General features: G+C 39.3%; 1 protein-coding gene across 1 annotated transcript in view; it reads right to left on the minus strand.

The window, feature by feature from the left end:
* adcy8 (adenylate cyclase 8 (brain)) overlaps window positions 1-14,093 on the minus strand; it is a 68,398-nt gene that overhangs the window by 18,127 nt on the left and 36,178 nt on the right. The window contains exons 8-12 of the mRNA XM_034104937.2: window positions 5,795-5,895; window positions 4,256-4,457; window positions 1,489-1,581; window positions 228-400; window positions 109-133 (exon numbers count right to left, since the gene is read on the minus strand). Of these exons, the coding sequence (XP_033960828.1) occupies window positions 109-133; window positions 228-400; window positions 1,489-1,581; window positions 4,256-4,457; window positions 5,795-5,895 (594 nt within the window). The remainder of the gene's footprint in view (window positions 1-108; window positions 134-227; window positions 401-1,488; window positions 1,582-4,255; window positions 4,458-5,794; window positions 5,896-14,093) is intronic.

The following is a 14,093-nucleotide window of genomic DNA, read 5'->3' on the forward strand; positions in this document are numbered from 1 at the left end:
GGCTTTAAAAACTACCTTTTTTCTACTAGCTAAACTTAGCATCCCAATGTATATCTTAGTCAACATAGCTGGTGCTAGCTGGTTAGCTGCTAAAGATGGTCTACCCACTCCCCCCCCAGCTCCACCCTCGGGTCTGAAAAACCAAGATGAAGACGATCAAAGTGCCAAACAAGAGACGAGTTACTCTCATATGTGATTGTGGGACATTTTCAATGTGGAGCACTCACTCTGTGTTCTTGTGGACGGTGTCGTAGCGGAGGAACAGCGAGGTGTAGAAGGCTTCGGTCAGCAGGGAGTAGACGGCGATCATCACCAGCAGAACCGCCAACTTCAACACCGAGTTCAGCCGCAGGAACACGGCGCACGTCACCATCGCCAGGACCCCCGTGAACACAAAGTACTGAGAAGAAAGAGGGCGATATATTTAGGTCATTAGATAGATAGATAGAAGGATGGATAGATAGATGGATGGATGGATAGATAGATATATAGATAGATAGATGGATAGACAGATAGATAGATAGATGGATGGATGGATAGATAGATAGATAGATGGATAGATAGATGGATAGATAGATAGATAGATGGATAGATAGATAGATAGATGGATAGATAGATAGATAGATAGATAGATGGATAGATAGATAGATGGATAGATGGATAGATAGATAGATAGATGGATAGATAGATAGATAGATAGATGGATAGATAGATAGATAGATAGATGGATAGATGAATAGATAGATAGATGGATAGATAGATAGAGATGGATGGATGGATAGATGGATAGATGGATGGATAGATAGATAGATAGATAGATAGATAGATAGATAGATATACAGATAGATGGATGGACAGATAGGTAGACCTAAATAATGTCCCAAATTATAAAGTGTCTGTCACACTTTATAAATCCCATTTCTTTAGGTCCAAGGTATAAACCACAAATGTGCCTTTTCCATAAAGCTTTTCTAATTTGAAAACATAAAATGCGCATAACAAAAGGCTCATGGCAACTCGTCCAATGGATATCTGACAATCCAATGAACCAAGAGCCTCTGATTCGGATATGTCTATAGTTCTGTGTATAATGTTCAAGTTGTGATGTGTCCTACCCCGACATATAAAGTCTACGGTCCTACCTGAAATCAGTAATGAAACATGTTTACCCACACCAACGCACAAGACCCCGGGTAGGAATACACTTGCAAGGTGACCCAACGCTTGCAGCTATGAAACATTTTACTCCCTGATTGAGCCCATCAATCAGCTGCATATTTTCTCAGCAAAATAACGTAATGGATGTTCGCTCCGTGACGTTCTGACGGCTCCATCAGTCGCCGCTGTCTGAGGCGAGACCTCCCTCTGGGCACGAGCAGATGTCGAGGATGTTTAATGCATCATTTCTGCCACTTTCGGAGAAGCGGAAGAAAAAACCCACAACAGATGGACGTGACTGCAAATTCAGACACTTCATTTAGTCGGTACCTCTGGGTAGAAGCAGATGTCTGGGATGGAGGTCGACTCGTTGAACGTCTGGTTCCCGAAGCCGCTGCCCGACTTGTCGAAGTCGCACCACAGCTGTGAGAGACCGACAGGGGGATTATTGTTGTTGCCTTAAACCCAGGCAGGATCAGTCTCATTTCTCACACACCCATGCATTTCTTTCATCAAGCCAATCAACGGGTTTGTGTCGTAGATGTGTGGCTGTTTGTGAGTGAACGGGAGTCCAGCAGGGGGCACTTTGTCCAGTTGCATAAAGTCAAACTGTCTAGAATAGGGGGGTCAAACTCAATTTCCTCGCGGGCCAAATCAGCGTTATGGTTTCACTCAAAGGGCCGGTTGTAACTTTAAGACTATATAAAAATACATATATAAATATTTAATATATATAACATCATTTATTATATTACATGATTACCTCTGCATTGGATTATTTTCAGATACGTCTGAAAGCAGAAGTCTAGGGCAAATAATTGCAAGTCTCTTCAGTGTGCATGTCACAAAATTATTTTAAAAGAAAAGCCAAATTCTGGAAAAACAGAAAAAAAGAAGAGACATTTTGAGAAAAAGGCAAATTCTAAGAAAAAAAAGCATATTTTGAAGGAAAAAAATGCAAATTGAGAAAAAAGGCAAATTTGAGATGCATTGTGGGACATGTAGTTTATGGGCAACGTGCTTCTGTAAAGTAGCATGTAACCGTATAATAAACGTATTATGTTCTTTGCAAGCTCTTGCGGGGCCACATAAAATGAAGTCGCGGGCCGGATTTGGCCCCCGGGCCTTGAGTTTGACACCCCTGGTCTAGAAGTCTATGAAAAAATGACCCCACTTCTCACTGAGTATATTACCTCAGTAAACATGTTCTGACTGAGTGTATGGACTCAATCTTTAGTTTCAAGGCCAATACACCTTCTATGGGTTTGTTCAAAATGCACAACCCTTTGTGAGTAAACGTAAACAGGTGATGTGTTGCTGATGCCGTCAGGTGTACGCAACATAGGAAGTGATTCAGGAAGATGGTTAACATGTGCCTTTAAGATAAAGATAAAGGTCCCATGGCTAGCATTAGCAAAAACTCAGCATCCAATTTGGACTTGAATTGTCGACCCTTTCCCAGACGGAGCAGCACAGGCAGAGATATCGTGATGTTTAGTCTCAGTTAGGGTCTACACACTAAAGCCTACTCTATTTAATTGAAGTCTTTGTCCCCAAAAAGCAATGAAAAAAGTATCCAAGCACGATTTTGTTATAATGTTGAGTTGTCTGTCAACATGTTTACCGATAACATGTTTTATTTGCTTTCCTCCAATATCTGCGTGTTACAACGAAAGCAAGATGAACGTCTGTGTGGTTTCCCTGATTGAAACTCAAAGCATTAACAGATGCTGAACATCAACAAGCACCAAACTACTCTCAATCTGTATATCTCAAGTTAGATTTCATTTACACAAACAACCCTCTCCAAGGTTCTGTTTCATTGGGATCGTTGGACCTTTCTTTGACGAGCAATCCTCTTCTCACCAGTCCAGACCTCGGGGTTGTTTAATACACTCGGCGTAATACGATCAGAGACCTTGAAACACCAACAGCTTATTATCAGCTTGTTAATGTGCTTCAGTTAAGTAATGACTTGCGAGTCCCTGTCTTTCAGAGGCCGCCTTGCAGAAGAAAGGCGCCGGCTAAAAAGGGGTCGATGAGGACGAAAACGCACCAATAATACAAAAGGGTTTTCAGTTAATTAAATTCGAAGTTATGAAAGAATCTTTCATTTAATGCTTTCACAAAAAAAAACTTACAATACTCATATTTTGAGAATCCAAACATGACATTTACTGGTTTTACTGGATTGATGGATGAAACACATCTCCTCCACATTAACCAAACCACTTTTCTTAAAGTGGACCTATCATGCTATATTTTAAACATATATTGTAGGGCCATACCTGTATAAAACATGTCTGTGAAGTTTTTATTTCAAAATACCAAACAGATCATGCATTTTAGCCATTCCTCATTTCGCTCTATTTGCTCTTACAGCCCTGTTTTTGAAAGGGCTGATTCTGTTTCTGTGGCAGACTACAGCGCCACCTACAGGCCTGGCATATGTACTACAGCGTCTCCAGCGCTTTCGAGCGGTCTCTCATTCCCCTGATAGGTGGAGAGTTGCCCATACAGGCGGAGCACCCCTTTTCTGACGTCAGGAAAATTCAAATCTGTATCAGAATTATATATATATTATATTCATGTATAAAAGACGTACAAAAGTGCATTTTGCATGATAGGTCCCCTTTAACTTTCTGATTTAGCTTAAACAACGAGTAGGATAAACAAATGTGTAACAATCTGAGGCTTAAAATATTCCCTCAAAAAACACTATTTACAATTTTTGTTGTACACGTTGATAAAGTATACAATGACTAGCTGTTCATAGACGTTGCTGAGGTTTTAAACAAAGATGCTACTGTAGATATTTGAGAATTGTTTTGACACATCTTTGGAAAATGTTTGGAAATGCTCTTTGTCAACTTTTGTCTTGATGGTGTCCTTTTTGATTTCGTCAAGGTCTGAGAAGGACACTTTTCTGTGTAAAGTGAGAACATCAATTAGATGGAGCTATTTGAAACCAGAAAACTGAGGTCAGAAAAGCCCAAACCCCGCTTCTCCGACTTAAATGCTTCCTTTCTGCTATCGGCAAGAACACAGACAACAAATATAACCGCCTAATTAACGATAATCTGGAAGTTGAACTCACTATATTGATCATGGCAGCCAGGAAGTTGATGAGGATGGAGATGAAGATGATGACGTTTCTGGCGGCGTACGTCTCGTTGATCCAGCAGCAGGCTTTCCTCAGAACCAGAGGCAGACACTTGTAGTCCTCCGCCGTCGTTACTAGGACCAGACAGGAATGCAGGACGATGAGGATTGAGAACTGGACCACCATGGTTACCAGCCTGCAGAAACACAACAAAATAACAGAAGTGCCATCAGCTGAAGGAGACGACACAACCAAAACCATTGGGTTAGGAAACTCAACTTTTAATTTTTTTATTTTCATTGTGTACCGTACTTTTCGCACTATAAAGCGCACCTGCATGTAAGCTGCAGCAGCTAAATTGTCCGTCTGTCTTGCTCTCGTTCTGTCTCTCGGTTCCACTTTTACTTTGGCGCGCTACCTGTCTCACTCTTTTCCGGCCTCCAGCTTTTCCTGCTGGAGCCCGCCGCTTAAAGGTGGCGGGCGCGGACCGGTCATAGAGCCCGTAGTGTTAAAGGTGGTTAATTTTACCTGTAAAATCCATAGATAGTTCCCTAGTGGCCGTTAGCTGTACAAAAGAAATGGGGAAAAAAGTCGCGGCTTATAGTCCGAAAAGTACGGTAATTGGATACCCTATAATTAAAATAACATCTAAAAATAAATAATAATACACAGTATTCTGTTCCATTAACTCAAACTTTTCTCAAAGTTGTGGGGAAATATAGAAACATGTTCCCAGGGTTTTCTTTCCATACTCAAATGATAATGGGTATCCACTTGAATCAAAACAACATTATAACTATATTACATTGTGATCGTTGTATCACTCTTGGCGCTAAGCTAAAGCAAAATTGTGTCTTTGTCATAAAAAAAACATTTAACTGGAGCTACAACTTTGCACTTAACCTTCCTTAACATTATGACAACAATTCAAATATATATGGGGACAAGAACATATACATTTATACAAAAAAACATAGCACTGTACATGGTCAGTGTGTATTTTGTTAGCTGTAGCTAATGCGTAAAATACAAATGTAATCTGGACTTAACAGTAAACATAGCTTGTTTTATCCAGCTCGAATTGCAGAGGGCTATTTGTCCTGTTCCTTCGAATGCTCTTGAGTTTAACTGGACGGTTCAAAGAAAGTCTCCGAGAAGAGAAGCTAACCTGGAGGCGGGTGAGACTTTGGTTCTTGGCTAAATGTGTGGAAAATATCTTATATCGTGTTGCTTATGCGTGTCCCTTTGTAAACCTGGTACATCAGTTCTTGCCTCAAAAGTACCAGGCCATGGCAGTAGCCACAAATATGAAAAAACAAGACAAAACGGCAAAGACAAGCAAAAATCGGAATTTTCAATCATGTTTACAGTAAGTCTCTATTACCTGAGTATTAATAACGTATCCATGCTTTTATTTCTATCATTACTATTATAATTTCATCTCGGATTTGTCAACTGTTATGTAGGTAATCTATGTACCTAGATGTGTTTATTTTGTTAAAATGCAAAATAAAATAAAAAAGTCTTTATTACCTGGCGGAGGGAAGCAGGCCTTGGATGGTGGTGATGAAGATGAGAACGATGAAGGCGCACACCAGGTTGGACTTGAACACCTCGTCTCTCATCTGGGAATACTGTGCCGTGAGAAGGAGAAAAAGAACAGATAGAAAAGGAGGGGAAAAGGAGATGAGGAGAAGATGGAGAAACATGTTTTCAGACAAACAGAGAAGACACTGAGATGCTCCTCAATCACACCAAACAGACGCTTTAATGGTTCTACAGCAAGCGTTAGAGAGAGACAGGAGCCGGGGGAGGGGGAGGGGCAGGCTGAGGGTCCTGGGGAAGGTGCAAAGTTGACGAGCACAATGCTAGCTGTTAGCCGTTAGCTGTTAGCCGTTAGCTGTTAGCCGTTAGCTGTTAGCTGTTAGCCGTTAGCTGTTAGCCGTTAGCTGAGTCAGTTTGAAGACTGTTTAAAAGTTTAACCAAATGAGAATTTACTGGATTTTTTAAATGTTAGATAAAGACTTTATACACGGTTTGTAGCCCTAGCAACTCTGCGGCTGTAAGGTTGAGGTTTTTAACACTTACTTGATACTTTTGCTACACTACTACATTGGTTTACCTTAAAATAGCAGTAATAGAGTGCTGTACGAGTATTGAAACCGGGATACGATTATTTGAACACTTCCTGTTCCCTTATTTCCAAGTCAATTGGTTTTTGGTTAGAAGTCTTTGGTCATTACAAGCTTTAGAGATGTGGGATTTACCTTCTATTGTGACAAAAAGGGGATTGCTAACAAAGTGAGACTGGTCTGCCTTTACTTCCTCGCTGTGTATACTAGCACTCTTGTTAACTATTGATAAGTCAAACTTTCCAACTTGTTTTCAAAGTCAAATCACAATAAAGTGGATTTCCTAAATTGCGGCGACATTGACGTGACTGTTTATAGCGTTAGCGTTGTACTTCTACCAATTGCATTGGCGCTTTGTGAAGGTTTTTTTGGTATCATGCAAAACAGACCAGAGTTCGCCCAAAGGGAACATTGGAAAGGGTTACATGTCCCTGGCCAGATGTTGAAGAAATGGTTTAGCGTTTTTGTAAATTAGCTGGAGGAGAAGTGTACTTGAACGAAGTAATTGGATATTGAGATAAATCAAACCATCAGTTGTAATGTCGGCAGCAGCACTGATGTTCTGCAAGACTCTCTAGATTAATGTGTCTGGACCAAAAATAGGACTCACTTTTTTGGTCGTTTTTTTTGGACATTGTTTTCATTTTTCTCGACTGTCGTTCTTTCACTTTTTCTACTGTCTTTTTTTAATCTTTTTCCGTCTTTTTTTTGTAATTTTTTTAAATGACGTTTTTATAAATTTTGTCAACTGTCTTTTTCTTCAATATTTTCTACTTCAATATTTTCTACTGTCTTTTTTTCACTTTATCAGTTCCGGACTTTTCATTTTGTTCACTTTTTTTCGACATGTCTGCCTTTTTTGTCCGACTTGTAATTTTTTGGATATTTTTATTCGACGGAATCTTTTTCACTTTGTGTCGACTTTCTTTGGTTTCACTTTTTGTGACATGTCATATTTTTCACTTTTCTGGTCTGTTTTTTTGGTCACTATTTTTGACTGTTATTGTTTTCATTTTTCTCGAATGTCGTTCTTTAAATTTTTACTGTCTTTTTCTTCACTTGTTTCGACATGTCGGTCCGTTTCTTAATAGTTGTATTTTTTTTTTACATTTTTTGACTTTATTTTGGTTACATTTGTACGACATGTCTTCTTTTTCAGCTTTTTTGGTCTGTTTTAGTTTAGTTGACTGTCGTCTTTATTAATTTGTTCTACTGTCTTTTTCTTCAATATTTTCTAATGTCATATTTTGTCACTTTTTTGGTCTGTTTCTTTTGTCACTTTTTTCCCCTCAATTTTAACCCCCTCATGACCCTCGCTGCCCCGTCTTCGCTCTGTCTCTTTCTCAACGGACGCTGGGAAATTATCAAGAGGATGCTTCAACTTGGGCAGGAATAAAAAGTGGAACAGCAAATGCACACTTACTGAAGAGGTCAACCAAAACAAAAGAAAGAAAAGTTCTTAGAAAAGTTTTAAACATGGCTTGGGATTCAAAGGGAAGCAAAGAAATAAACTCAAAGGCAAAGGTGAGCTTTAAAAAATGGGAGGAAAGGGGATTACAATCTAGGGAAGTGCATTGCATTCACCAAACAAAAAGACCTTCCGACCCATGTTCTTGTCACTATGACTTCCACATATCATGAGTACATTTAACATTTCAACATAGAAATGTCTTCCTATGGAAACAACTTTTCCAATTTAACGTGTTATCAACTATCCTTTGATTTCCCATCAAGTTACTTTATCTTGTTAACTATAGTGACACTATTATATATTTTGTATATCACAGTATTTAACAGGTTGTTATAGCTTTTCATTGAAGATTATCTCCATGTTTTGTCAAACTCTGGACTATATGGACTAAATGGAAATATTCTCATTGTTTTGCCCCATTTTGAAACATTTGCCTGATATTTTATGTATATTTAGAGAATTGGAAATATCCAAAGTTCCCCATTCTGACAATATTGTATTCCACATTATTTAACAGCTTGTTGTCGTTTGCCATTGAAGATTATCTAAATATCTAGTCAGACTAAATTAACTAAATGGAAATACTTTCGTTGTTTTATCCTATTTTCTTTTACACCATAAATGTCACCTGATATTTTAGGTATCTTTATAAGTAGAATCTGAAATAAAGTTATTTGGGTTTGTTGGTATTGGTTGACCTTTCAGCTAAGGGACAGTTCATCTTGATTATATGTTAAGGTAAATATTGTCTATTTAAAACTAGGGTATGATTGATGAGTAATAGTTCATTAATACTCTAGATTTTGAAGTAATACTATAGGAAATAGGAGCAGTATTCTAGTAATGATGTCTCGTAGCAAGTACAATACAGAAATCGTATTTTCTTTTGTCAATGCAACGATTTTCTGTGAAAGAAAAAAGTAGTGAAGCTGGTTAAAGGGTAACAGGTCCATGGACGTTCGGTCATGAGTAAACTGAAGGACGTTCTTCAATCTTGGAAAAACTAAGAAATATTCCATGTTTCGCCAAGCTGACGGCTCCATGCTGGTCGAAACAGAATGTCCCAATTGAACCATAGAGTATAACCATGAGAATAACTGATAAGACGTTCTTCTTTAGTTTGGTTGTTTTAATTCTTGAACACGAGTATGGAGCCTGGAGTGCAACGACTACATCATTCATTATACGTCTACAACCAATTAAACATGTATTCTTAAATCAGAATCAGAACACCTTTACTCGCTTTTGTTACAGCAAGAAAAGAGCCAAAGGCAGCTTAATGTTAACTAAGAAGCATGCATTAAAATATAAAAGATAAAGTCAAGTAGTGTCCTTTTTAAGAGGCTGCAAATCACCTCTTTCTTCCTCAGGAGGACCATTTGAATGGATGGAGACTCCATGAGATTTGAAAGACCGTGCGATGCAGTTCGTAAGCTTTGAAAAATAAAATCTTTACAACATATTCCTTCAATAAACTGATTACGTAAACAAATACAAATAAATAAGTTTAATAGGTTTTTTTTTTATTGGAAGAGTTTATAAATCATTATAAATAAATGTCAAATCGAGCGTCATGATATTAATCTGCCTTTCTTTTAAATGTATTATTTCATTATCATTTATTTGTACTTTTAATTTAACGTTGCAAAATGCTAATTGAATTTAAAATGGTCTTTTGTACGCATCAAGTTATTTACTAGCTATAATTAAAAACGGTTTATTATTTGTAATGGCACTCTTCAGACTCCATACACTTCTTGACCAAATGGAGGACAAAACTGACTGGGACTATTTGTATCTCAAGTGCCTTTAGCTTACTCATGATAGGAACAAGAGCAATATTGGATCTTGTTTAGCTTCCGAATATCTCCGTCTAGGAATAAAAATGAGGAGGGAGAGAGAAATAAAAGTAAAAACAGGAGTCCGTCTAAAACCCCAGCTACCTTCTGTTCCAGGCTGCAGTCTTTAAACATCAGCGAGAAAGGCTTGATATGCTCTCTTCTCAACTTATCGCCACTCCGTAAGTCGATGGCGTTCTCTATTCGCGTGTTAATTTCCTCAGGACCCGAGTGCACATGCAAAGCTTGTGCGAGATGGTTTGGAAGCAGATTTATCGAATTTCTCGTTAGGGCAGCCAGAGTCTAGGGGGGGAAAGCACATGCACATACAATGAACCTGCTAGTCCCCCCTCTTGATTTCATCCAAGTTACAAAATGAGAAAGAAAAACATTCGTTAAAATAAAATCAAGGCACGGGAAGAAAGGGACGAGCGACATGCAAGCGCTCGCTGTCGGACAAGTCATGCATGTCTCATTCTCTCCATGTCAGTGGGGACAAAGCGGGTAATTATGCACACGGTGTTATTAAAATGTAATTTATGAGCATGGGAAAAGGAAGGGCTGTGAGTGAATACACACACCAGATGAAGAAAGCATGAGAAAACAGCTTAGATGCTACAAATCCGGACGAATACACTCAATATATAAATCAATTATAACATATTAATGTATTCACGCTAATCATTGGAAAGTGAATGATGAGAAAACAATCGTGTTGTATAATCTGGGCCCTCATTGAGGAGCTGTGTGTCCTCAAACATGACGGGATGTAAACACTTCAATTAACTATGTTGTAAATGTATAGACCAGTGCTTCTGGCCCGTGAGCGCCCCCTAGTGGTCCGCGAGTATATTGGTAACATTTCACATTTGAAATAAATAAATAAATGTAAGTTTTCCGCACTCTCGCGGGAATATCTCCGCAATGGAGCGAGCGTAAGTTTCACTTTCGATTGCATTCCAGATCAACACCTTCATCACACATGTTGCCACTTGTTTGTACCATTTTCAGGCGATTTGTAGAAAAACAATGTGTCTTTGGATATTTGTGGAGTTAGGTGGTCCGCGAGTGTTTTTTTATTGGTGGTGGTCCTTGGTATGAAAAGTTTGAGAAACACTGGTATAGACGGACAAAAGATGATTTGGTTTATCGCCCCAGGTTTGGATTCACCACCTCAATACTTTTCGGCCATTCCCTCAAAACGACAATAAATAATAAACAACGTTTGTATTCATCTTTAAAAAGGACTGTGCTGACGGCTACATACCAACACACAGGTCTAACAGAATCTTCTGGTGTTGGAACTAACAAATCGTTTAGACATTAAAAAGACTTGGATTTACCGTTTGGTGCAATCGGTGTTTCGCTTGTGTGACACTGAGGTATTTAAATCAGAGGTTGTAAGTATTGCTTAGCTTGGTAGAAGAAAGGGTGCTCCATCGTCTTCGACTGAAAGACAACCTTTGTATTAGAAGAAAAGACCAGATTGATATTATTGTCTCACGGAGGACGACGGTTGGTTATTGTTTGACGTCTAAGTTTAATTATCTGACTATAGAAAAGGCATCCGAGTGCTTGAACACAACAGCAACAAAACACATTTCTAAATGCTGTGGGATTTCCAATCTCAAGAAAACCACAAATGTATCCTCCGACCTTCAATGGGAAACATAGGTCATGTGTCAGAGCGGTGCCGTGACGAGTCCTAAACCAGGAAGTGAGTCAGCATGTCTCCACTTCCTGTTCCCTCGCCTCAGAGCCAATGGGATAGCTGGAACTAAGGTCTGTGGTTGAGACGCATCGAAGAGACGGATCACGTTTTGATCCACGACATTAAACCATCAGCAGTGACCCAAGAGTGGACGTGTCTGAGAAACGATGGTTGTTACCAAGTGGCTGAATAGGACTACAGAAGTCGTGGAGGTCGTTGTACGTCATTACGCCGAACACGTAAACACTCCTCTGAGTTAGTTTCTGTTCTGCTTGAAAGCAAGTCCCTGCCTCCTGCAAAGTGTTCAGACAAACGCTTCAACTCGTTCCATCTAGAATCTGTAGTTTGAATATGGATCTGAAGTCGACGTTGAAGTCGTGCTGCTGGACTCGCCGTAGCTCCTTTATAGCATCACGTTAGCATTTAGCTTCGATTAGATTTATGATTTGAACATTATGAAAGTAGACATGTGGAGATTATCCGGCTGAACTAAACGTGCATTTATCAAACAGGTTCGTTTCCACAGGCCTTATTTCCAGCTCTTTTCCTAAATCCTCTGGAGAGATCCTGTTGCTTTTTGTCGAGGGAACCAGCAGCTGACTTCCGGGTAAATACGTCTTCCCTGCTCCGCTCTATTGCCTCCCAAAAAGATCAATATCTGAGCTTCCTGTCAGCAGAACAACACAATGTTAAGAAATGACCTTCAGGTCGGGGCTAACTGAGGCACGATAAGCACTTCGTAAAGGTTAGAGAACTATCAACTATAACGAAGTGGACCATTGTCTGGAGACCCTTTCATTACCCGATGTTTCGCTTTCACTCCATGGTGTTGCTTGCTTCTCAGTAACGTGAAGAGGACAGTTGAAATCTCACTTTTCCAAGAAAGCACCGTGGGCTCGATCGGTTAACTCTCAGTAAAAGCATGTTCAATGATAGATGAAAGATAAAAAGCCCTAGTGTTGTCCATTAGCTATTAAACCAGGGGTGTCCAAACTACGGCACGGGGGCCAAATGCGGCCTGCGGGACATTTTGAATCGGCCCTCAGCAAATTCAAAAAGTATAATGGAATACGGCCCACAAATGAAACTTGAGCTTTTCTTGTATTGTACTTATTAAATATATCTGTAAACATATAGTACACATATATTCCTAAAGAATAAATTACAAGAACATGAAGATAGGGTAAAAATAAAGAAGGCTTTCAATGCTCGGTGAGATATACAGTGTCTAAATTGTTTAAATTGAAATGTAATTATTTTCTCCATGACATTTATGAGAGGGACGGCTCGAAAGTAGGATATATGGGATATCTGTCGTAGCCTGGGGTTACGATCAGTTTTTGGGTGATTTGTACTGAGGAACAAGTATCACATCACCGACGGGTGAAACATAGCGATTTGGTAACACGGGGTGTTCAGGTAACATTTAAAGACTTTGTTATGGGAGCAAAGCAGGGTAGGGGGTTAGTACACCCTCCTGAGGGTCCGATTGTGGATGCCATGCGAGCAAAACATGGTGAAAACAGTCTGTCTAATTTAACAATCGGGACGGAAATGTTCGGATTTCCAAAGGGAGGTTCTGTGAATAAATAAAAAATCAAGAACAGAAATAATTGAACTATTCATATCTTAGACTGCACCTTTTATCTTTTAATGTTTATTTTATTAGCTTTTCTTTTTAATGACTGATTTTAAATGCCATTTTCTTAATGTCTTTAATTTTTTGTTTTTCTTTTAATGTTTCTTTTATTATCCTTTACTGTTTTTAAATGCCTTTGTCTGAATGTCTTTCATTTTTGTAAAGCACCTTGAATTGCCTGGTGCTGAAAGGTGCTATATAAATAAACTTGCCTTGCCTTACACAGTAGTGTGCATGTGTTAATAAGCCCACTTTATAATACATTCAGTCAACTACATTTGAAAATATAAGTCGATAAAAAAAGCCCAATAACTTATTGTATATAGTAACAAACTTGAAATATACCCTTCCTATTTCCTCTTATGATAATCAATCTGGGGCTTCCTGTGCTTTCTCTCGCACCACCTCTCGACGCCTCCATTGGACTCCTTTGTTTACCTCCAGTAACATCACTACGTAACACTCGCGCTTCTATTGGCTAGCGCTCCAACACAATGTACGTGTTAGGCTTATGGGCGGGACATCTCTAAGCGGCGGACCAATCACGGATCAACAGGGAACAGAGGATTAGGCCAATAGAGACGCAGCACTAGTGTTGTCCATGGGGTGTAATCTAAAGGAAGTCATATCGAGGTCCTGCTGCAGAAGATTCCCATGCGTTCAAGACAGGCGCTAAGAGTAGTGTCGGAGCGTGATAGAGCCTGCAGCCATTAAAGGGACTGTGAGAAAAGTGTGTGATGATGTGTGAGAAATACGACTCCGGCCAATCAAACGTGTCGCCTCGTCTCGCCTAATGTAACACTGAAGCGAAGGACATCCATCATCCCGACATCATTAAAGGTTCATTTTCACACAGATTCTCTTTTTATTTTACTTTGTCGTCATTTCGCGCAGATGTAAGTCTCATCAGAGCCACCTGGATATTACAAATTATGGAGAATTGTAGGTTTTACAATCACTAACAATGAAAGCTTCTCAAATCACAAGACACTGACAAATTGATGTGTTTTAAACAACCACATTCTCACTTGAACTCATCCC

The sequence above is a fragment of the Pseudochaenichthys georgianus genome, chromosome 17 (genome assembly GCF_902827115.2).
Source record: "Pseudochaenichthys georgianus chromosome 17, fPseGeo1.2, whole genome shotgun sequence".
NCBI lineage: Eukaryota > Metazoa > Chordata > Actinopteri > Perciformes > Channichthyidae > Pseudochaenichthys > Pseudochaenichthys georgianus.